The 26,270-nt window shown below is 43.0% G+C and overlaps 1 protein-coding gene across 4 annotated transcripts in view; it reads right to left on the bottom strand.

Moving 5' to 3' along the window:
• Nucleotides 1–21,808: 21,808 nt before the first annotated feature.
• CPEB2 (cytoplasmic polyadenylation element binding protein 2) overlaps nucleotides 21,809–26,270 on the bottom strand; it is a 74,503-nt gene continuing 70,041 nt past the window's right edge. For all 4 annotated transcript variants that reach the window (XM_063457791.1, XM_063457789.1, XM_063457790.1 and 1 more), the window contains one exon: nucleotides 21,809–26,098. In XM_063457791.1, coding sequence (XP_063313861.1) covers nucleotides 25,871–26,098 — 228 coding nt within the window. In that variant the 3' untranslated portion in view covers nucleotides 21,809–25,870. The remainder of the gene's footprint in view (nucleotides 26,099–26,270) is intronic.

The raw sequence follows: 26,270 nt of genomic DNA, 5'->3' as shown, positions 1-26,270 counted from the left end.
TCCAGAAGTTGTGTCATTAACCAAACTTCTGGAATAAAAGGGAATCATGACGTGTCAGACATGTCATGTGTCCTTAAGGGGTCGCATGGGTCGCAGCCCTGCGACCAGGTGCCCGCCCGCCATGTGTTGCGGCCCCAGCCCGCGCAGAGTAAGGGGGGGGGCACAGATCAGTTTTCGCACCGGGGCCCCATGGGTTGTGTGTACGCCACTGCCCTATAGTGTTAAAACCACCATCTAGCCCCCCTGGGCCCCTCATGCCTCCCTAAATATAGTATAAATGTTACTGTATTCAAGCCTGAAGCTGTAACTCTGCATGCTGTTAGACTCAGAAAAACAAGCAGTCTGCTGACATCATCAGAAGTGGTAGCCTGATCCAATCACAGTGCTTTCCCTTAGGATTGGCTGAGACTGACAGAGGCAGATCAGGGACAGAGCCAGCATGATTCAAACACAGCCCTGGCCAATCAATGAATCTCTATGAGGAAAGTTCAGTGTCTGCATGCAGAGGGAGGAGACACTGAATGTTTGGATGTATTTTAGGACGCCATGGCCCAGGAAGGATCTCTAACAGCCATCTGAGGAGTGGCCAGTGAAGTTATCACTAGGCTGTAATGCAGGGCTCGAGTCCTGCAGGAACGCATGGGAACGGCGTTCCTGCACTTTTTCCAAAGCAGGAACGCCGTTTCCGTTTCCAGTCCTGCAGGACCTGCCCTGCTACCTGCACACAGGGACCATCACACGCTGTGTTCCCTCTCCAGTTCTAACTCTCGCGAGACCCGCTCCGCACAGGCAAGTCTCGCGAGAGTTAGAGCTGGAGAGGGAACACAGCGTGTGATGGTCCCTGTGTGCAGCTGCTGGCTCCCTCCACCGGACCACCAGGCAATCTCCCCCTTCCCTGACAAGGTAAGAAGCAAGGAGGGGGGAATAAAATAAAAAAAATAAAAACACATAACGTTGGAAAAAAAAAATGCCTCACCCCGCTATCATCGAGCACACACACACATCATCCAGTACACACACACATCATCCAGTACACACACACATCATCCAGCACACACACATCATCCAGCACACACACACTCACATCATCCAGCACACACACACATCATCAAGCACACACACACACACACACACACATCATCCAGCAAACACACACACGTCATCCAGCACACACACACATCATCCAGCACACACACATCATCCAGCACACACACACACACACACAGCATCCAGCACGCACACATCATTCAGCACACTCACACACATTATCCAGCACACACACACACATCATCCAGCACACACACACACACCATCCAGCACACACACACACACACACAGCATCCAACACACACACATCATCCAGCACACACACACACCATCCAACACACACACACACACACACCATCCAACACACACACACACACCATCCAGCACACACACACACCATCCAGCACACACACACACACATCATCCAGCACACACACATCATCCAGCACACACACACACACACCATCCAACACACACACACACACATCATCCAGCACACACACACACCATCCAGCACACACACACACACAGCATCCAACACACACATCATCCAACACACACACACACATTATCCAACACACACAGACATCATCCAACACACACATCATCCAGCACACACACACAGACATCATCCAACACACACATCATCCAGCACACACACACATCATCCAGCACACACACACATCATCCAGCACACACACACACACATCATCCAGCACACACACACACACACACACACACACACTTCATCTAGCACACACACTGCATTCATTATACACAATCTGCATTTACTACAAACACACTACATTCATTATACACACTCTGCATTCATTACAAACACACTACATTCACTATACACACTCTGCATTCATTATACACACTCTGCACTCACTAAAAACACACTACATTCACTATACACACTAAATTCACTACACACTACATTCACTATACACTACATTCACTACAAACACACTACATACACTGCATTCATTATACACACTGCACTCACTACAAACACACTGCATTCATTATACACACTCTGCACTCACTACAAACTACATTCATTATACACACTCTGCACTGACTACAAACACACTACATTCATTATACACACTCTGCACTCACTACAAACACACTACATTCATTATACACACTCTGCACTCACTTCAAACACACTACATTCACTATACACACTCTGCACTCACTTCAAACACACTACATTCACTATACACACTCTGCACTCACTACAAACACTGCATTCATTATACACACTCTGCACTCACTACAAACACTAAATTCATTATACACACTCTGCACTCACTACAAACACACTACATTCACTATACACACTCTGCACTCACTACAAACACTAAATTCATTATACACACTCTGCACTCACTACAAACACTACATTCATTATACACATTCTGCACTCACTACAAAAACACTACATTTATTATACAGACTGCATTCACTACAAACACACTACATTCATTATACACACTCTGCACTCACTACAAACACACTACGTTCATTATACACACTCTGCACTCACTACAAACACACTACATTCATTATACACACCCTGCAATGCACTATATGCATAGGGGTGTATTTTTTTTTTAAGGGGGGGGGGAATGGGAATCATGGGTGAGTTCCCACACTTTTTTCTCCAGGACTTGACCCCTGCTGTAATGTAAACACTGCATTTTCTCTGAAAAAACAGTGTTTACAGCAAAAAGCCTGAAGGTAATGATTCTACTCACCAGAACAAATTCAATAAGCTGTAGTTTTTCTGGTGACTATAGTGTCCCTTTAAAATATTTATTCTGAAGGTTATTCACTGAAGGGAGAATTCAAAAAAAGTGAATTTCAAATTCAAGGTAGAAATAGCCAAACTGGGGAAAAAAACTCTAAGTCAGCTACGCTTCCAGTTGGCGTTAAAGTTGAACTTTACTTTGAATTCTCACTTTAGTGAATAAATCCTGAATGTCTGCATTTATAAAAACCTGGAAACCCTGGGAGGATTATATTGGCGAGTTTTCATTTGCTAAGGGTATGAACAACTGTCCCCCAGCTCCACAGAGGACTACTGTCTGCTGTTTGATGTTCTCTTCTTTTTCTTCCTCTTGCTTACGCTCTTCTGTCTCACTTGGGTATTCCAGCCTCTGTTTAGCCACTTTTATTGTTCAACTGTGCAGGAATTGGACTTTTGCACAAATGTATTTTGTACAAGTGTTGACTGGTAACTTAACATATCTGGCCAATCTACAAACTATTGATTGATATAAATAGCAAATGAGGTACCTAGAGTATTTTTCAAATAACAACAACCACAGTTTCATCAACTTCTTAAAATAGTATAATAAGGTTTGAGAAATGCCAGCCATGGGTTTGAAAATTCCAATTTCCTTCACGATCTAATAATATCATTGCCTTGTCAGCATTTCAAAGAATGTCAACATGCAACAGCTGTTTGTGAACTACGGCTATTATCTTGTGTGAATTCTCCAGATTTTGACAGATTAAATTGGGTGCCGCCTCCTACGACAGACACTAAAGTGAGAATTCAAAGTTAAAAGGACGCCATAGTCAGGGGGGGGGGGGAGGTGGAGGCGGAGCCAGCAACTAACTAGAGCAGACGTGCACCAGCAAAGCTCCGCAAAAACAAGCCTGGAAAAAGCAAATTGAACACTTTTAATCCACACTAATCCGACCTCCATTGAGTTACAACAAGATGGGGAAGAAAGCCAAACACCAAGGAGCAGTAAAACCGGCAGGGGCACGCAACATTGAAGACCTTCTCCTCCGGCCTGCAAAGGCCCCGAGCCTCACCGCGCCAAAACAACATGGCGACACAGCCTCGGCCTCCTCCGAGGAACAAATCATGGATGAGCTGGATGAATTCCCAGCCTCGGGGGTCTCTACCACCCCTCCTCCGACGAGGATGGCGAACTGCCCTCCACGAAGCGGGATATCAAGGCCTTACTCTGCAACCTCCGCAAGCTGTTTGCAGCAGACATCACCACACTACGCGAAGAAATACACAGTGTAGAGGGGCGAGTCAAGACTATAGAGGAGAGCTCGCAGGACCTCACCGCACGATGCACACAGCTAGAAGCCCAGAACGCTGAACTACAGCGCACTCAGATTCAGCTTAATAGCCGCCTGGATGCACTTGAGGACGTGAAGACAGTGGCCCCAGACGACTTACCACAAATCATCAGGAGGCTCCTCAACTCCCTACTCACGCCACAACAGGCGAAAATGGCTACGATCGAGGGGATCTACCGCATACGGAGGGCCACCAGAGCTCCGGCAAGCATGCCACGAGATGTCATACTACAGCTGCTGACACGGTCGGCCCAACTCACCGTCATGGCGGCGGTAAGAGGAAAAGCTACCCTCCCATTTGAAAACGCCACTCTGTCCTTCTTCCAGGACTTATCCAGACCCACATTACTATGGCGAAGCAGGTTCAAACCGCTAACCACAACACTTCGCCAACACAACATCGCATATAGCTGGGCATTCACTATAAGCCTGGTCATCTCTCATGGGATGCGACAACCCACATAACTGAAGCGGACGAGATGGACTCGGTGCTGAACGCACTGGGGCTAGCGCAACACCCTGTGCAGACCACTCAAGCCCCGAGACAACAACCTCCTCACATCTGGGACATGTCTAAGGTCCAATCGTTCCAGTCGACCGGAGCCACTGCTTCACCCTCTACCGCATTTAAAGCACAAAGGGCCGGCCGCCAGCCAACAGGCACCTGAGACTGGGGAGAAAATACAGGGACACTCACCGCTGCGGATGTGAGAACCCCCAAATACAACATACTGCCCCCTGTCAGAGACTGGTACCGGCCCGTTGTTTATGCATGTTGTTTTTCTGTTGCTTTTTTTTTCTATCGTTATAACAGTGGATTTGTAATAGCTAGGGCGGCATCTAAACCGTAGTGGCCCATGCAGCAGGCCTTGAAACATAGCAAAAATATAGCTACATTCTGCTCCTGGCTTAACCCTAGCCTGAACCTAGCGGGTTAACGCAGCACCGATTGTCTTGAACACTCTACCACCTATCTCCTAGCATAAGAGTAAACCACATTTAGCATGATAACGTTACACCTGAAGACTAAACGCCCACACACACTCATGAATAAGCTCTTAAACTACAACACATGCGAACACCAATGGAATAGCCGGATTGGTGTGTCCCTCGCTAAAAACAGCTACCATGCAGGCCCAACTAGCATTAAAGTGCCCAATATGTAGTTGACAGGAACTGCGATGCTGAGGTTTCCCCATGAGACTGATGCCCTAGCACTGCATAAGCCTGAACAAACCTGCTCATTATTCTAGTTATTAATCTTGTTACTAATGTTGTCTAAAAGCTAAAACATATCATATGTAGTCTCACTCGTTAACTGTCTTAAGTCGACATTAGTTGCTACTCCAGAGAAAGACGCTAATATACAACTTGTTATGAATCTTGTTATTAATCATGTCATGTATAGCCTTACCTGCTATCCGTCTTAAGCCGACATTATTTGCTACTCCTGAGAAAAACTCTCACACAAAATATTAACAAAAAGTGCAGCACCATCAAATGCCACACAATTGTTAAAGGGAATCTCCTCCAGTGCCAGGAAAACGATCGGTTTTCCTGGCTCTGGAGGGTCCCTCTTCCTCCCACCCCCCAATCCCCAGGTACTAAAGGGGTGAAAACCCCTTCAGTCACTTACCTGAGGCAGCGGCGATGTCCCTCGCCGCTGTCTCCTCCTCAGCGACGCACCTCCTCTCCATTGCGTTGGCCGTTGGGCGAGACTGATCCTGCCCACCGGCCGAGGAGACCTAATGCGCATGCGCGGCAATGGCGCGCATGCGCATTAGCGCACCCCACAGGAAAGCATTAAAAAATAATTTCAATGCTTTCCTATGGGGAATAGAGCGACGCTGGAGGTGCTTCCTGTGCTATAGAGCAGGAAGTTCCCTCTAGTGGCTGTCTAGTAGACAGCCACTAGAGGTGGAGTTAACCCTGCAAGGTAATTATTGCAGTGAATAAAAAAACTGCAATAATTACAGTTGCAGGGTTAAGAGTAGTGGGAGTTGGCACCCAGATCACTCCAATGAGCAGAAGTGGTCTGGGTGCCTGGAGTGTCCCTTTAAGTACTGTTAAATTGCTTGTCTGTCGATGCTGTTGGGGCATGGACGGAATGTTTGTAAACCGTATGCACACAAAAATAAAGAATTTATAAAAAAAAAAAAAAAGGATGCCATAGTCACCAGAACAACTACAACTTAATGTGGATCTGGTGACTACAACATGTCCTTTCAGGCTCAGCAATGAAAATGCTGCCTTTGCAGAGAAGGGGCAGTGTTCACATTGCTGCCTAGCAACTCTTGTAGTTGCAGTAACTCAGATGGCCACTAGATGTGCTTCCTATCTCAGTGCTGCACTATGTGAACCTAATGCACAATCAGATGCAGAACACTCCCTATAGAGATGCACTGATTCAATGCATCTCTATGAGTAGATGCTGATTGGGGTAGCCTGGCATTTTGCTGTGCATGTGCAATAGTCTCCCAATGCTTTCCTACGGAGGCGGGACCAGCCTCAGCAAGACTAGCACGGTGAGGAAGAAAAGGTAACTAAACTACCTTTTATCTACAATCCGAGATTAAGGGTAGGCAGGAGTTTTATAGTCGAGGCATATTTTGATAGCGGGTGATGTGTCTAAGTTGATGCGGCAGACTTGATCCCCATTTAAATTGACCCCATTTAAAATGACCGGCAATAAGTTAACTGTTTTTGGTAAATAAATAATTGGCAGGTGTTACCTTTTTCGTGTATAACTCAATGGTGATACCTCTATTGGTAACCTTTGCATGGGCGTAGGATCCGGGGGGGATGGGGGGGACGCATCCCCCCCAGCAAATCATGCGGGGGGGACAGGTTATGGAGAAATCCCCCCCAGCTCCGCCGCCCCCCCTCATGCTGCAGCCGCCCGACTGCTCTGCAGAGAGCCTCAGGCGGCTGCAGCTTTGCCCGGGCTGGTGCGTCCATGAGGGTGCACCGCCCGGGCGCAGCATGAGGAGAGGTGCTGATGGGAGGGAAGCGCTCAGCGCTCCCTCCTGTCACTCCCTCACTGTAGCGTGGCCGAGCCCTGTATGGTCCGCCGCCCGCGGGTACAGGGAGCATCTGTCTCCTGTACCCGGCCGGACTAACAGGAAGTGCACACTGAGTGTGCACTTCCTTTTAGTCTGGCTGGGTACAGGAAACAAAATCTCCCTGTCCCCGCGCACCATAGAGAGCTCGGCCACGCTACTATAGAGGTAGGGGAGGGGGGAGGAAGAGAATGACAAGGGAGGGAGGGAGGGAGGGGGAGAAAAAAAGAGAGTGACAAGGGAGGGAGGGAGGGAGGGAGGGAGGGGGAGAAAGAGAGTGACAAGGGAGGGAGGGGGAGAAAGAGAGTGACAAGGGAGGGAGGGGGAGAAAGAGAGTGACAAGGGAGGGAGGGGGAGAAAGAGAGTGACAAGGGAGGGAGGGGGAGAAAGAGAGTGACAAGAGGGAGGGAGGGGGAGAAAGAGAGTGATGAGGGAGGGGGAGAAATAAAGTGACAAGGGAGGGAGGGGGAGAAAGAAAGTGACAAGGGAGGGATGGGGAGAAAGAGAGTGACAAGGGAGGGAGGGGGAGAAAGAGAGTGACAAGGGAGGGAGGGAGGGGGAGAAAGAGTGATGAGGGAGGGGGAGAAAGAGAGTGATGAGGGAGGGGGAGAAAGAGAGTGATGAGGGAGGGGGAGAAAGAGAGTGATGAGGGAGGGGGAGAAAGAGAGTGATGAGGGAGGGGGAGAAAGAAAGTGACAAGGGAGGGAGGGGGAGAAAGAAAGTGACAAGGGAGGGAGGGGGAGAAAGAGAGAGTGACAAGGGAGGGAGGGAGGGGGAGAAAGAGAGAGTGACAATGGAGGGAGGGGGAGAAAGAGTGACAAGGGAAGGAGAGAGATTGACATCCATCACACACACACGCACACAATCATGCAACCCTTACACACACAGAAACACACAATGCATTCCTTACACACACTCAATGCACCCCGCACACACACACACACACACACACAATCATGCAACCCTTACACACACAGAAACACACAATGCATTCCTTACACACACTCAATGCACCCCGTACGCACACTCAATGCACCCCTTACAGACGCACTCACTGCATCCCGTACATACACAGAAACACACCTTGCAGCCCTTACACATACAAACACAGATTCACACAATATATTCCTTACACACATATCAGGACATCCCCTACACACTCCACCCCCTGTGAACAAACTCATTGGTGGAACATGAAGGTGGACCCTGGGACCCAGATTTTGAGCTGTGTAAAGGGCCCCCTAAAAATGGAGCTGCTTCCCGTTCTCCCAGAACATTGATTTTTGTGACCACAGTTACAAACAGCCTCCAGAGAGCCTGTTCTACACCAGACCAGTGGAGCCAGATTGCAGCTAGAGCCCATCATCATCCTCATCTGGTTGTAAATAGGCAATCTAGCATATTATTCGTGGCACTAATCTCTAATTTGCCTCACATTAAAGAAACACTATAGTCCCCAGAAGCACTGCAGCTTAATGTAGTGGTTCTGGTGTCTATAGCCTGTCCCTGCAGGCCTTTTAATGTAAACATGGCGGCACTCAAGCACTGGCATTAGTTAACATGGCAGAAAAATTATTGGAAAGGGTTAGGGGGGCTACTAATAAGGATAGGGGGAGAGGGGTAGGTAGAAAAATAATTGGAAGGGTTTAGGGGGGCTACTAATATGGATGGGAGGAGGGGGGAGGTAGAAAAATTATTGGAAGGGGTTAGGGAGTACTAATATGAATGGAAGAGGTTAGGGGCAGGGGTCAAGTCCTGGGGAAAAAAGTGTGGGAACTCACCCAAGATTCCCTCCCCCCCCCCCCCTTAAAAAAAAATTACACTCCTATGCATATAGCGCAGTGCAGGGTGTGCATAATGGATGTAGTATGTTTGTAGTGAATGCAGTGTGTATAATAAATGTAGTGTGTTTGTAGTGAGTGCAGTGTGTATAATGAATGCAGTGTGTTTGTAGTGAGTGCAGAGTGTGTATAATGAATGTAGTGTGTTTGTAGCGAGTGCAGTGTGTGTATAATGAATGTAGTGTGTGTAGTGAGTGCAGAGTGTGTATAATGAATGTAGTGTGTGTAGTGAGTGCAGAGTGTGTATAATGAATGTAGTGTGTTTGTAGTGAGTGCAGAGTGTGTATAATGAATGTAGTGTGTTTGTAGTGAGTGCAGAGTGTGTATAATGAATGCAGTGTGTTTGTAGTGAGTGCAGAGTGTGTATAATGAATGCAGTGTGTTTGTAGTGAGTGCAGACTGTGTATAATGAATGCAGTGTGTTTGTAGTGAGTGCAGTGTGTGTATAATGAATGTAGTGTGTTTGTAGTGAGCGCAGTGTGTGTATAATGAATGTAGTGTGTTTGTAGTAAGTGCAGAGTGTGCATAATGAATGTAGTGTGTTTGTAGTGAGTGCAGAGTGTGTATAATGAATGTAGTGTGTGTAGTGAGTGCAGAGTGTGTATAATGAATGTAGTGTGTTTGTAGTGAGTGCAGAGTGTGTATAATGAATGTAGTGTGTTTGTAGTGAGTGCAGAGTGTGTATAATGAATAGTTTGTAGTGAGTGCAGAGTGTGTATAATGAATGCAGCGTATGTAGTGTGAGTGTGTTTGTAGTGAATGCAGAGTGTGTATAATGAATGCAGTGTGTGTAGTGAGTGTAGTGTGTATAGTGAATGTAGTGTGTTTTTAGTGAGTGCAGAGTGTGTGTAATGAATAGTTTGTAGTGAGTGCAGAGTGTGTATAATGAATGCAGCGTATGTAGTGTGAGTGTGTTTGTAGTGAATGCAGAGTGTGTATAATGAATGCAGTGTGTGTAGTGAGGGCAGTGTGTATAGTGAATGTAGTGTGTTTTTAGTGAGTGCAGAGTGTGTGTAATGAATGCAGTGTGTATAGTGAATGTAGTGTGTTCGTAATGAGTTCATAGTGTGTATAATGAATGAAGTGTGTGTGCTGGATGATGTGTGTGCTGGATTGTGTGCATGTGTGTTGGATGATGTGTGCTGGATGGTGTGTGTGTGTGTGTGTGCTGGATGATGTGTGTGTGTGTGCGTGCTGGATGGTGTGTGTGTGTGTGTGTGCTGGATGATGTGTGTGTGTGTGTGTGTGTGTGTGCTGGATGATGTGTGTGTGTGTGTGTGTGCTGGATGATGTGTGTGTGTGTGCTGGATGATATGTGTGTGTGTGCTGGATGATATGTGTGTGTGTGCTGGATGATATGTGTGTGTGCTGGATGATGTGTGTGCGTGCTGGATGGTGTGTGTGTGTGCGCTGGATGGTGTGTGTGTGTGCGTGCTGGATGGTGTGTGTGTGTGCTGGATGATGTGTGTGTGTGTGTGCTGGATGATATGTGTGTGTGTGTGCTGGATGATATGTGTGTGTGTGCTGGATGATGTGTGTGCGTGCTGGATGGTGTGTGCGTGCTGGATGGTGTGTGCGTGCTAGATTATGTGTGTGTGTGTGCGCTGGATGGTGTGTGTGTGTGCGTGCTGGATGGTGTGTGTGTGCTGGATGCTGTGTGCTGGGGTGTGTGTGTGTATGCTGGATGATCTGTGTGTGTGTGCGCTGGATGGTGTGTGTGTGTGCGCTGGATGCTGTGAGCTGGGGTGTGTGTGTGTGCTGGATGATGTGTGTGTGTGTGTGCTGGATGGTGTGTGTGTGTGTGTGTGTGTGCTGGATGGTGTGTGTGTGCTGGATGCTGTGAGCTGGGGTGTGTGTGTGTGTGCTGGATGATGTGTGTGTGTGTGTGTGTGCTGGATGGTGTGTGTGTGTGTGCGTGCTGGATGGTGTGTGTGTGCTGGATGCTGTGTGCTGGGGTGTGTGTGTGCTGGATGATGTGTGTGTGTGTGTGTGCTGGATTAAGTGTGTGTGTTGGATTGTGTGTGTGTTTGTGTTGGATGATGGGGGGGAGCATTTTTTTTTTTTTACTTTATGTGTCTATATATTTTTTTGTTTTAATCCCCCCTCCCTGCTTCTTACCTTGCCTCTTGGTCCGGTGGGGGGAGCCAGCCGCTGCACACAGGGGCCATCACACGCTGTGTTCCCTCTCCAGCACTAACTCTCGCGAGACTGGCCTGTGCGGAGCGTTGCCATGGTAACCCGTGGCAACGCTCTAACAGCCGCGGGTCTCGCGAGAGTTAGTGCTGGAGAGGGAACACAGCGTGTGATGGCCCCTGTGTGCAGGTAGCACGGCCGGGCCTGCAGGATCACTAGCGGGAATGGCGTTCCTGCTTCGGAAAAAGTGCAGGAACGCCGTTCCCATGCGTTCCTGCAGGACTCGAGCCCTGGTTAGGGGGGTACTAATATGCATGGAAGGGGTAGGGGGGGTTAATATGCATGGAAGGGGTAGGGGGGTTAATATGCGTGGAAGGGGTAGGTGGGGTTCTTTTGTGCATGGAAGGGGTAGGGGTGGTTCTAATATTCATGGGACGGGTAGGGGTGGTTCTAATCAGAAGGATCCCGGCGCTGCATCTGGGTAAGTAAAACCCCTTCCCTGTAGTGACCCTTTAATGTTATTATTTAATCATTTATATAGCGACTGCAAACTCCGTAGCGCTGTACAATGGGATAAACAACTCCTAGTTTACGAAATAAGAATACACCCGGCGAGTAAAAATGCTATCCCCCCCAGATTTTTTTGGGTTCCTACGCCCATGAACCTTTGTCATAGTCACAGGAGAATCCATAGATGTGATAAATACCACACCTGTTTAGATTGTATGGCCTACACTGCTTCAAAATAAAAAATAAAAAACTTGATTAATAAAAAAAATAGCACTATTTGATAGCACTATAGGTTTCCTTTAATTTCAAATGTAAGGCTGTAGTAATACTGGAAGAATATCTGACTTAAAGAATGTTTACCGAATGTTTACAGTTTGGATATTTTGACCTTAAAGGGAAACTCCAGTGCCAGGAAAACAATCCCTTTTCCTGGCACTGGAGGTACCCTCTCCCTCCCACCCACCAACCCCCAGTTACTGAAGGGGTGAAAACCCCTTCAGTCACTTACCTGAGGCAGCGGCGATGTCCCTCGTCGCTGTCTCCTCCTCCGCGCCGCTCCTCCTTCTGATTCCGTCGGCAGGTGGACGAGACTGATCTCGCCCACCGGCCGAGGAGACCTAATGCGCATGCGCGTCAATGCCGCGCATGCGCATTAGCGCTCCCCATAGGAAAGCATTGAAAAAGATTTTCAATGCTTTCCTATGGGGAAATGAGCGACGCTGGAGGTCCTCACACAGCGTGAGGACGTCCAGCGACGCTCTAGCAAAGATCTTTGCTAGAAATCTTTGCTAGAAATCAGGAAGTTCCCTCTAGTGGCTGTCTAGTAGATTGTCTAGTTTATAAAAAACTGCAATAATTACAGTTGCAGGGTTAGGAGTAGTCGGAGTTGGCAACCAGACCACTCCAATGGGCAGAAGTGGTCTGGGTACCTGGAGTGTCCCTTTAAATATGAAACTCACTATGTATTTTAACTCTAGGGAGTAACCCTGTAAGTGGGTTTTAAAGGAAAGTCAAAACTGACATTCACCGGTTAACACATTAAATAAAATAAAATGTAAAAAAAAATAATTAAAAAACACACACACAGGGGCTGTGCTATAAATTTTAAGTATATATACAAACAGGAATTATTATTTTTTTTTAGATTCGGGGATAAACATTAATTCTGATTAAAGAAGAAAAATAGCTTTGATTGTTGTAAAACTAAAAGTACCTCAATGTTTTTTGCCTTCATTTGCTACTAGCAACAGAGATATGTGTTGAACTTTATGGATCTGTGCCTTTTCCCCGCATTAACTAAGTTACAAAGAATTTTTACAGCGTATCACTAGCAGTGCACAGCCAGTTTAGCAACTGTCAAAAAATCCATATGAATGACGTCATGCATTGCCGTGAGTCAAAATCGTTCATGTAAGTGGCAAAAAATGAGTAGTGACAGAATGTTTGGTATGATACCTTTGGGAGTGATACTGGGGCAAATGTCAAATGTAATAAAAAAAAATAATTAAATGTAAAATAGCAGTATAGGATGGTAGTTTATCCTACCTATTTATTTTAAAGTATTGTGGACAGTATAGTGTTCCTATGCCCTTGCGCAGCCTGGCACTCAAAGGGTTAAATGATCCATTAAATTAAACACTCGCCATATTCCAGCACTGACTCGGTCTCCGCCTCCTCTGACATCATCACCAGGGTGAACCTAATGCACATGCACAAGCGTTAGACCTTCCCAACGGGAAAGTATTAAATCAATGCTTTCCTATGGGGATTTAGAACACGCTGGATGTATTCGTGCAATGCGTGAAGACGGCCATTGTCCTTTCACAGAGTTATACTCTAGTGGCTGTCTTAACAATGCCTTATAAATATGCAGTTTGTCTAAAACTGCAATGTTTTCACTTGAAGGGTTAAGGCAGTGGTTTCCAAACCAGTCTTCACGGCACGCCTACCAGTCCAGGATTTAGGGATTAACTAGTTGTGTCTAAAAAAAAAAAAATACACCTTGACACAACTGCTTAATCCCTAAATGCTTGACTGGTAGGCATGCCTTGAAGACTGGGTTGGAAACCACTGGGTTAAGGGGACAGTGCACCCAGAGCACTTCAGTCAGATGACGTGGTCTGGTGGCCTATAGTGCCCATTTAATACATAATAAAAATAAATACATTTTAAAAAAAACCTTGCCTCTTAATTTTCCTTGTTTGCTTAAATTCTGAAGCTTGTTCGAGGATTGGGAAGCGGCTGGGAATTCTCAGACAATCCTGGCTGTTTCATTTGTGGGGTGAAAAAAAAAATGACTTGCTAATCATCTACTTTTTTTTTTTTTTTTTTTCTCTTCAATAAAAAAGCGAGTTAGTCAGAAAACCAGAAATGAGAGAATGAGTATGAGAAAGCAATTAAAAGGCAGTTGAGATTTGTTTAGGTATTGCAAATGCCTTACGTTCTTCATTAAACTGAGGATGTGCTTAAACCTGCAGAGATTGTGTTTACTTATTTGTGATTAGTAATTTTTAAATAAAGTTTGGCTGGTCATTTTCTCTGGGTGAACACCACCTAATGTAGGGTGCTGTACAGGTGACTGTAGCTTGGAGTGTCCCTTTAACCAGCAGCAGTACAATATTGTAGGAAAACTGCACTAGCAATTCTAAACTAATTCCACATACAAAACCAAACTGACTAATTGACTGTGACCTGTTCCTTCTATCACAAGTTTATCACTACATGGAAAAACATTACAGGCAAAACTTAAGGTGAAATTTTTTTAATGTTTTGGAAGAAGTTGATGATAACCCATGGTACAGCGCTATGGAATTTGCTGGCGCTATATAAATAATAAAATAATAATTTTTAAAAAATCAAGCTCAGAAGCAACCATAATTTTTGTTTCTACCAAAGAAAATTTGCCAACCAAACATGGGACACGAAAAGGAAAGCTATAAAACATAGAACGAGGAGACTAAACAAGTCAATTTAAGTGCTTTGATTTTTAAACCATTTAACCCCTTAAGGACCAAACTTCTGGAATAAAAGGGAATCATGACATGTCACATATGTCATGTGTCCTTAAGGGGTTAAAGAAAAGAAAGTAATCAAGCTAAAATATAGTAACTATTATAAAAAAAAAGGTTAATATATTTAAAGGCAAATTAGACAAAATAATGGTTGCTGGAGGGCGGGGCCTGACAGCCAAGATGGCCGGATGCACTTGCTAAGAGCAGCGGTGGCAGCGGGCACAATCTAAGTCCTTGGATTGCCGTAAGGGGAGACAGCGCCTGTAGAATTGTTCTCAGATCCAGTGACATATAGAATGAACAAAGAAACTTAATATAGTGTAGTGTATTAAAAATCTTGGTGGAGTATAGATAACAGAAATGCACTTACAATTTTCTGGAGCTTATGTTCAGCTCCAGATTGATGCGCATGGACGTAACAATCCCCTTCTGTGGATATAATGGTAGATCCAGGTACTTCTTGGTAAGTTTTTTGTTCTCAGGCTGTAAATTGTTGTAGAACCGGTCGTCAGTCAGATAACTGACTCTGGTTAGGGAAGACCAAGCTGCCACATAGACAAAGCACAGGCGCCAAAAGTCCATCTCCTCATTATTCACAATCCTAACAGTGATTTACCACTATCTGATACGGGGGGGCTGACCGGCAATCGAAGCGACACAAAACGTTGCCCGAATCCTGAATTTCCACCTGCAGAAACCGTAGCCCAACAGTGAGGCCTGGTCCGCAGTATGACAAGCAGGGGAGCCATGGGAGAGACGGCCACACCACGCCATGACTTCAGGACGGCCCCTGTTTCCCCCCCTTTGGACCGGTGGGGGTTATCCCGGTCCCCACCAACCCAGGGCAAACTGCTAAACGAGCCCCGGCAACACCCTACAGCCTGAGCGACACGGCCAGAAGGCCACACAAGATGGGGTCCGCATCCCAGTGGCAGAAGCCCACGCTAATACAGCATAACGGCCAGGACATTGTAATGGCACAAGAGATATCAGTTATGCCTCACTGATGATGCCTAACAAGGCTAAAACGATCGTCTGGGGTTGCTGTATCTCTCGTGCAGAGGGAACTTTCTGGCATTTTGGATTTGGACTGCCCGTATGGGTGGGACCAGTCTGATATGTTTCAGATATGTTCTCTCTGTAATGGCACAAGATGAGCAAAAACCAGCTTGAAAACTGAGCGGGGACCCACCGAAGGGCAGGCTATTTCAGCTGCTGCTCGTTCTCAGTATTCTCTTGCGACCCATTTTTTTGCTCTCCATTAACCCGGTGGAGCACTATATGGAGCAACTTGACAGAATCTTCCAAAGGTTTTGGGAGCGATTGGAGCAACGCAACAGTCAGGAACAGCCTAATCCTGAGAGAGTGGTACAGGGGGTCGAAGAAAGGAGATAGGGGAGGGCTCCACACGGCGAACCCTATAGAACAGCTGTCAATGACCGTCCTAAATGCCTTCCCAGGTCGAAGGGCACATGGATAAAGTCTCCACGGCACCGACCACAATGCCGGAAGCATGACCGTCGCAGGCAGGGGCAGAATGTCCAAGCTTTCCATGGCGCCCGACAGAGGGAAGACCCGGCCTCACCGAGATACTGAGTCTGTGGATCGCAGGTGCTGGCCTTTATACTGACATGGGGCTGGAGGGCGGCCTTTATATACCCGCATATCACTGCCCTTCTGTGGACTCTCCCTGTCCAAGGTGCCGCTCTACCCAGCAGAGGAATCGGCTGACTGTTGATTCTCTATCCCACAGTCCCACTAGACAACGCTCCCAGCCGAGAGCCTTTTGGGACACAATCTGAACAGTCCAAGCTGATGCTATCTGTTGAGCTCCTACCTGGCAGACACGCTCTTTTTGCATAGTGTAATTCTGTCTGGCCTCAGGTAGATGGTGGATAACTTAGCATGTTATTAACCGGATTCCAAGATCCATAGCTTGTTTATCAGCCTAACATTGCCTGATCTCATACACCCTTTTTCTTTTTATATAACAGATTCCTGACATTTAATCCTGCCTATATCGACTCACAACGCAGTACAATACTTATTCACAGTACATAGAGCACACAATCATATTGCCTACTTTGTCATTTAAATTGTACAGCGTAAATCTCATTCTTTTGATCTACACTTAAATTGTGCAGAACTACCTGCTATTTGTTACACGTTATTATTTGGTATAGCTTATTGTGCCTAGTCAGACTAGTATGATTTATTTACACTATAAATATTGAGACGGACTATATAAGAGTATATAAGCTAACTGGGATTTCACCATCTTACATTAGGCATTAACATTTCTATGTCTGTACATAACCATGACAACAGTTTAGCATGTTCTTATTTACTCAGTATACCAGTATGTCTAATCGTACTAGCTTGTTTTAACATTTAGCATGTTTCCTTTTCAATATTTGTAGTAAGACAAGCGCAGTTTAAATAATCTTTCAATATTCTTACTCTACATTTAAGTCTAGCTTGTGTGATTATATTTAATTTAAAAATAAAAAATTGGCAGTCTTTCTTGGGAGTGTACCGCAAATCATGCTGATACCCTTTATTTTGTATTACCTTGCAACAACTCCTCCCTTTATTCTGTACCCTGTGACTCAAATGCCATAATAAAAGAAAGATTGACAACAAAAAAAAATAAAGGTTGCTATAAGATGTGTCTCATTGAATAAAACTCTCCCAATCCGGAAGAGGGGATAGATGGTGATGCTTTTTTTTTCTCCTGGGCTCCCTCCCTGCATACACGCCATCTTTTTTTTTTTTTTTTTTTTAAATTGTGGAGTAAACATGGTCCAGTAAAGTTTGCAGGAGGTCACATGTACATCCCATCGCATGGGAGGCACTGTCTCTAAATGGTTAATTTGACTCTTGATTCACTGGAAGCAGATCGTTAAGGACACTGCTCTAATTTCACTATTGGTTTCCAACTTCAGTAAAAATTAATGACGGGATCACATTATAGGCAAGAAATGTGTTAGGCATAAAAGCACTCTTTAGGTGGCATAAGACTATCCTCACCTCTTTTATCTATTATGTTTAGTATATCAATTACTTATTTACTAACGTTAGAATTCAAAGAAAATTAAAGTGTATGATAGACTAAAACAGCTGAAATGGAAGCATAGTTGCTCTCTGCCAAAGACCTACATCAGGCCTGTCCAACCTGTGTCCCCCCCCAGATGTTGCTGAACTACAACTCCCAGGATTATTTCAATTAAAAAGATAGCCAGGTAATCATGGGAGTTGTAGTTCAGCAACTTCTGAGGGGCTGCATGTTGGACAGCCCTGACCTACGTCTATCCTCTGTCCGTACTCCCACATCTGATGCTAGTCTCCAAGACTTCTTCAGGGCTGCACATTTTCTGTGGAACTCCCTTTACTTCTCCGTTAGACTATCACCCAGTCTCCACTCCTTAAAAAAATAAATAAAAAAAAATCATTGAAAAACCACACTTCTTCAGGAAGTGTAATTTTACCCCATTTTACCCCAAAGTCTTATTGACTCGAGTATAAGACTAGGGTGGGAAATGCAGCAGCTACTGGTAAATTTCTAAATAAAATAAGATCCTAAAAAATGTATATTAATTGAATATTTATTTACAGTGTGTGTGTATAATGAATGCAGTGTGTGTTTGTGTATGCGTTGCAGAGCCTTGGTGGGGGGTGGGCATTATTATTATTTTTTTTATTATTATTTTAATTTTTTTGTTAAATTATTATTTTATTATTATTTATATTATTTATTTATTTTCGTCCCCCCTCCCTGCTTGATACATGGCAGGGAGGGGGGCTCTCACTCCCTGGTGGTCCAGTGGCATTGGCAGTTCAGTGGAGGGGGCTGGCAGAGAGCGTTTACTTACCTTTCCTGCAGCTCCTGTCAGCTCCCTCCTCCTCCGCGCCGGTCCGGTCAGCTCCCCTGTCAGCTCACAGTGTAAGTCTCGCGTCCGCGCTATGACCCCGCGGCTCTCGCGAGACTTACACTGTGAGCTGACAGGGGAGCTGAACGGACTGGCGCGGAGGAGAAGGGAGCTGACAGGAGCTGCCGGAGAGGTAAGTAAATGCTTCCTGCCAGCCCCCCTCCTACACAGCCCCTTGTCTGTATTATGGCAATGTAAATTGTCATAATACAGACATTGACTCGAGTATAAGTCGAGTTGGGGTTTTTCAGCACAAAAAATGTGCCGAAAAACTCGACTTATACTCGAGTATATACCCATTGTACAGCGCTACGGAAATTTGTTGGCGCTATATAAATAATAAAATAATAATTACAGATTTTGTTCTAATTCAGCTATTTTGGTCTTTGAAATCCACTTTGAATTCCCGACATTTCTCGCTTTAGTAAATATCCCTTTTAGTATATGATAATAGTTGGCACGGACGCCAACAATTTCAATGGAAACAGTGAGACATGCTGGGAGTGGGACCATTCAGTGTAGTGATATGTAGTTAAAATGACCCCTTTCTTTTAACAAAGACTATCCTCTTTTTTAAAAAAAAATTAATAAAAATGTTTATTTCTTGCAATGCTAGGTGTCATAAATTAACCAGATGTGAATCTTTGCTAAAGAACCAGGAATTCCGCTTAGGATAATATATCATACCTTTTCGGACAGTAAGCCAGAGAAGGCAAACTGCTTGAAAGGCAGATGTTTTTCCCTGTGATTATAAGCACAATCTGTTCTGTGTGTAGCTAAAAGTCAGGGATTCATTAATCAGACGTTTTGGTGGATTTACAATTCATTTGAAAACGAGAGCCACACTTTGTAATGTCGTCACATGTTACACGTTCATATTCATAGAATTTAATTCTCCTCCCTGTATTCCGAGCTGCTGAGTTTGCCAAGTATGCTACACACAGTAAGTAGTTAGCGCAACGGATTTAAAAGTTGGCATCAGCCTGACATGAACTGCTTAGAGGAGGGCTAGACTTCCACAGGGCATTTTACTTTACATCAGGTCATTAGAGGAGACTGGAGGAAGTTAAAAAAACAAAACATATCTTATAACGAATGGCTCTACTCATTGCAACTTTGCAACGTAGCTGGTATTTTTACAGGCTACAATGTATGCAACGTAATTTATGTTATAGTCCACGACAAAGCAAGATTCAGTTGTTCGCCCAGATGTGAAAAGTAAATAGAACAATATTGAAAGTTGATCCTTATTTTACACCGTGAGCAGGGCCGGTGCAAGGATTTTTGACTACACAGGCGAAGATTAATTTTGCCACCCCCCTCCCTGTCTAATTTTTTTTATCTTAGCCTGTGTGTCTTTTACCCCCTTTAGGGTTTTATATCCCATTTTGTATGTCTTGCCCCTCCTTTTATCCTGTGTGTCCCCTTTGCTGTATTTTATCCCTCCTGTGTTTCTTACAACCCTCCTTGTGTATTTTTTACTTCCCCCAGCCCCTTTGCCTCTCTCTTTCTTCCCCCCAGCCCTTTTGTGTGTCTTTCGTCCCGCAGCCCCTTTGCCTTTCTCCCCCCAGCCCTTTTGTGTGTCTTTCGTCCCCATGCCCTTTTGTGTGGCTCTCTCCCCAACATATTTGTGCATCTCTTTCTCCCCCTAGCCCCTTTGTGCTTCGTTCTCCCCCACAGCCCCTCTGTGCATCTTTCCCCCAGCCCCTCACCCTTCTGTGCGACTCTTTCTCCCCCCCCAGCCCCTTTGTGTTTGTCCCCCCTCAACCTCACTGTATGTTTCTTTGTGCCACCCAGTCCTCCTGTGTCTTTTAATATTCTTCCGTACGTTTTATTGCCCCCCTTCTTCTTCTGTACCTTTCATTGTCCCCCCTCCGGTATCTTTCATAATCCCCTAATGTTCCTTTTACTGTCTCAACTCCTGAACCTTTCATAGTCCCCCCCCCTCCCTACCTGTGCCTTTTCTTGTCCCCCCCATCCCGTACCTTTTATTGTACTCCTACCCTCCTATACCCTTTTCCCCCTCCTGTCCTGTATCTTTTATTGTCTCCCTCCCCTCTTGTACCTTTTATTGTTGTCCCCTGTATCTTTTATTGTCCCCCACTCCTCTATTCTACCTTTTATTATTGTTCCCCCTCCTGTACCTTTTATTGCCTTCCCTCTTGAACCTTTCATAGTCCCCTCCCTTCCTGTACCTTTTATTGTACCCCTACCCTCCTATCCTGTATCTTTTATTGTTCCCCTCCCCTTTTGAACCTTTTATTGTTGTCCCCTGTATCGTTTATTGTCCCCCACTCCCCTATTCTACCTTTTATTATTGTTCCCCCTCCTGTACCTTTTATTGTCTTCCCTCTTGAACCTTTTTTATAGTCCCCCCCTTCCTGTACCTTTTATTGTCCCCTTACACTCCTGTTCCTTTTATTGTGCCCCCTCCTCTCATGTCTCTTTTATTGCCCCCCTTCCTGTATCTTTTATTGTCTCCTTCCTCTCCCCTCCGCACCTCCATCCATGTGACTGAGCTGGAGGTCCACGGCGAAGGATCCGGTTTCCTGTTCTGGTCTGACAGGAAGCAGTTCGTTGCATTTCCTGTCAGACCGGGTAAGTAGCGTTCCGCCCGCTCAGCCACGCACCACGCAGTGACAGACAGGAGGGGAGCGATGCGAATGGCGCTCTCCTCCTTCTGTTCACCGGAGATCGTGCCCCCTGGACCCGCGCGCCCTAAGGCGGCCGCCTGAGGGTAGCGCCGGCCCTGACCGTGAGTCATTTAAAGCAGCGCGCTGTCACTGTTTAGTATTTCAGAATGGTGGATCCTTTATTGACTCAAGGATTGTGAGATTTGGTCTACAGAGGGTCCTACATTCTTTTACCTTAGTGGTGTACTCTTTTGCAAGAGAACAGCATGGACATGACACCTAATAGGGGACAGCGTTAACCCCTTAAGGACACATGACATGTGTGACATGTCATGATTCCCTTTTATTCCAGAAGTTTGGTCCTTAAGGGGTTAAGTAGATCTACCTTCACTTGCATGGTTGGGGTGTCACACAAGTGTGGATGTGACCATTGGTGGTCTTGTCAAAATATGCAAAGACTCCCAAGAGTTCATTTTATTTATCAACTTGAGCCTTAACAAGAAAGTAATTCAATAAACCAACAAAACCACATGCCAATAACTTAAGTTTATTAGTCGGTCAACAATATTACAAATATTTAAAAATTACTTAATATAAATAGTTGGCAGCAAACTATTTCATTACAGAGTTAAATTACCAGTACAACAGACAGACTGGAGATTTAGACACCTGGAAGAGAACAGTAAAATTTAAACTAAAATATTTTAAAAATAAAAAACAAAAATTCAAGCTGAAGGCATTCACCTAGTGTCCTTATAAAGCACGGGCTCTTGCTTATATAGAAAAAAACAGCTTTAATTAAAAAAAAATATATATAAAATAAAACTAAATAATTTGCATATCAAAGAACCTTTAATAATTACAATCCAAACACTCAATAAGCCACTTGTGCCATTCTCCGCAGAAACTCTGAATTAGAAACTAGTTGCTTTAATAGTACAAAGATTTCAGCTCAAAAAAATAATTCAAAATAAAATTTATAGCAATTAGCGTCATAAAATTATATTTTTCCCACATAAAAATACAAAATTATATTAATGACAAGAATTAGTTCTAAAAACAAAAATCAAATAAAAAAAATAATAAAAAACCAAAACAAAAACAAACAAACAAAATAGAAATATGCATGAAAAAAGTCTCTCCTTTTGTTAGCAAAACACTATCCAAAATAACTACAATCATTTACATCAGTACAAAGATTTCTGGATTTAAAAAATAGTTGCAATGACAAAAGGGGTTATCTTTTCTGACAGTAAAAAAATGACACTGTGGATAAAATCTGCAAAATATGCAATGAAAAAAATAAATTTGCATTAAAAAGGTTTACACTTTTTTTATACAAATATTAGAAACAGTATTGCACATCACAACACAGAATCGAGGTTAGTCAGCCTTCCAAAATGTGTTATATTCAAGTTTTCTAGCATCTTTGAGGAGAGGCTATGTGCAGCCAGATGCAACAGGGATACAATATCAAGTGTTGTCCATACACAAATATATAAATGCTAAATGTTTCCTTCTTAACAAAAAGTGTGGATTTTAAAGTTTTTTTGTTTTCCTCCATAGTCACACCCTTGGGCAGCAATATGCACACCGGGGAACAAAAGTGAAGCTTTAAAAATATAAAAATACAATCAAAATCAACTAGCAATCTTCTACAAAAATAGTAAAATAAATATGATTTATAAAAAATCCAATACAGTGTTCAACAATTAGAAAATAAGAAATTACTACACACACACAAATACACACAAAAAAAGCAGGATCAGAACAAGAAGCATTGACTGCTCTGCAGAGACGTGAAATGACAATTGAAAAATAAAAGTGTAAAATATATTTATATATTATCATCTTTCTGCCACTCTCCCTTTTCTATATAGGGTCATTTTTTCATGTGTGATTCTTTTCTTTATTATTTTCTTTTTAAATATTGGTAAAAAGGGATAATTTTCCTCCAGATATCTTTTTTTTTTTAATGCATTTCTTGTTCTTTAGTTTTAACAAATATAATGGCAAGCCAATTTTTTTTTTTTTGAGGGGGTAAAAAAAATATTAAATAAAAATTGAGGTATAGCAAAAAGATGTTAATTGAAACAAGCATGCTCAAAATAGCTGACTGTCAATGTTTTCTCTCGGTTATAAAATATAGTGCATAACAAAGTTGTAAGTGTTTCAGATCAGGCAGGGTGGATATTGACAAAATATTATTAATGATAAAGAGATCCAGGGGTAAAAAAAGGAGTAGATCTTGTTAAGAACAGGTAAAGAGACATTGACAAATAAATTAGAAAGAAGCACTCCTTAGAATATCAATTTCAAACATTTAAAACATGAACTACGACCACAATAAAACTGCAAAGTGAGACAGGAATCACATCGTACAGTACAAAGAAGCACGCTGTTGACAACCAATAAAAACATTACGTTTCGTACACAGAAGATTGTCCCAAGGGCATAGGGATACCCTTTGTGATTTTTTTTCCTTCTCTCCAGCAATTTGTATATTTTTGGATTTATTAGAATATAACTTTTATTTCAATTAAAGGACATTTGTTTCTGGGCTAGTTGCATAACCCCATGACTTACATATTATATTTCATTTTTTACTTAACCCTTAAGGACCAATTGCTTTGTTTGATGTCATTACTATCCAGGCCATGCAGCCTCTAGTTCCAAAATGGAATGTCTTTCGTATTTCAATTTATCAGTTTTATAGAACCCTGGTATTACTAACGGAGTAGGACATTCCACAGGTCTGAAAAAAATAGACCATTCTTGGTCCTTAGGGAATTTATTTAAAAAAAAAAAAAAAAAAAATGTATTAACCCAAACCATTGTTGTTAATTCACTATTGGCCATTTTGTAAAAAATATATATTACAAATATTTAATAATAAAAACTAAAATAGAACAAAACAGAACCTGCAACCATTATTTAGCAGCTATGTTGCTTAATTATATATATATATAGAAAAATAGGTAATCAAAAAGAAAACAAGTGTTTATAAAAAAAAAAGTTCAAGCCAAATGTCACTGTTGTCTTGAAGGTAGAGGGTAATTGTTATGCAACTAGCCGTCTGTATCATACCATCTCCATTTTGACTTAAATTATTTTATACTAAAGCATTTTTTTTTACTTAACTATTATGTTTTAATAATTAGCTTGTGGGTTATACATTTGGTGACTGATTAACACGTGCTAGCCATCTTTGGTTTTTCAAAGAATATTTAACCAAGACACTTTAAATTTGGGGGCACTAAATCAATGCTTGTTAAAACAAGATTATATATAATTTTTTTTGCCTTTTTTTTTTTTCTTCCCAGTTTTATTTTTGCTACTTTACGCCACAATAATCAGAACCGCACACCACGACTATTGCACAGGGATTATAGAACGACACCCACTTCTTATAAACTGAAGTCTACTATCGACCAGGACACAAAATGGCTGCACTTACTACTCTAAAACTATTTTGCATATTTTACACATGTAAGGACATTTTACTTGAGTCACAATAAGTCATGCAAATATGCTTTTTGTAACAAAACATTGTAATTTTTTATCATGCTACTGTACCTAGTTTCGAGAGATTTATTTATTTTTATTATTTTTTTAAAAATGTATTTAATATCTGCAATACCGTATCTGTGGGTAGTTGGTAGTTCTAGTGCATGCATATGGTGTACAAGGGTAGGTAAACATGCATTTTTTTTTTCACATTCTAAACTATGGCAGTTTTCTACCATATTGTGCTGCCTGCATTCATTTGCAATGCAGTTTTTTCAAAAACGTTTCAATCCTGTATAAATAGGTGGTATTACGCACAACACCTATATAGCAGCAAAGCTAATACAGCTTATGATTAAAAATGTTTAAAAATAGCTAATAAAATCAGATTATCTTGAGGTATTATTTCTTGCAAGTCAAAATGGAGAGCAAAAAAAAATAAAAAATAAAAAATCAACCCTATTTTTTTTTTTTTTAAAGATTACATACACACTGAAAATAGCAACAATAAAAAATAGGCTTTTAGTAGCAGACATATTCCATTTTCACTATTAATTTTGCTACCTTTGGTAAATTACTGGGGCTGATCTTTACGTTAAAAACCCATCTGTAGAAATAAGTGCACACTTCACCCATATATAAATAATATGTATGTATAATATCATATATATATATATATATACACAGATATATACATACATATACACACACACACACACACATACATATTTAGCAGCAGACTGTGTTGCCCCTAAGCAAAAACATCGCCATATCCATTATTTTTAGCATTACATATAAAAGGAAATTTGAAAGAAAAAAAATAAAAAATAATATATTTATACATAGCTATATATAAAAAGAAAAATATTTAACATGAAAGTATCACAAAAAATTAGTAGGCCTGAGATGTAGGGTTTTGGTGAAACACAAGAGGCTTGTAGTGTTTTGGCTGCTGATACAGATGCATGTATTGAGGGTTGGGGGTGAAAAGCAGAAGGATGCACTTATTTCTTCTGCATGTCAGAATCTATAAACACAGTAAGCCGCATGCACCCTTTTCTCAGTGAGTGGTGGGAGTATCTAGGTCTAGTTCCAGCGGAAGTGGATCTGACGTGGCCGGTCGGCGCCTTCCTTCACCAATGGCTTGTGGAATTCCCGTCCGGCGCGAGAGTGGATGTTAGCCCAGCAAAACTCACAATAATACTGCAGGCAAGTGACATTGGCACAGAAAAATGGAGCAAATTTTCCACTGCAGCGAGCTCCCTGGCACTCATCGCACATCTGATCATCCAACACGTATGGCTTCACCTCTACCTAAAATAAGTAAATAAATTGGTATACGCATGTTATTTTTTAATTTTAAACTACAGGTTCTTGCTAGTTTATTATAAGCATGTTAAGCATTGAAGTAGTGGAAGTTAATTAAAGAACAGTAGAAATGAGAATAGTATTGTAGGCATATTACCGTGTGTATATAATAAACTAC

Source organism: Pelobates fuscus, chromosome 6, assembly GCF_036172605.1.
Source record: "Pelobates fuscus isolate aPelFus1 chromosome 6, aPelFus1.pri, whole genome shotgun sequence".
NCBI lineage: Eukaryota > Metazoa > Chordata > Amphibia > Anura > Pelobatidae > Pelobates > Pelobates fuscus.
Note: the sequence above shows the minus strand (reverse complement) of the source record. Positions and strands in the feature narration are given on the sequence as shown.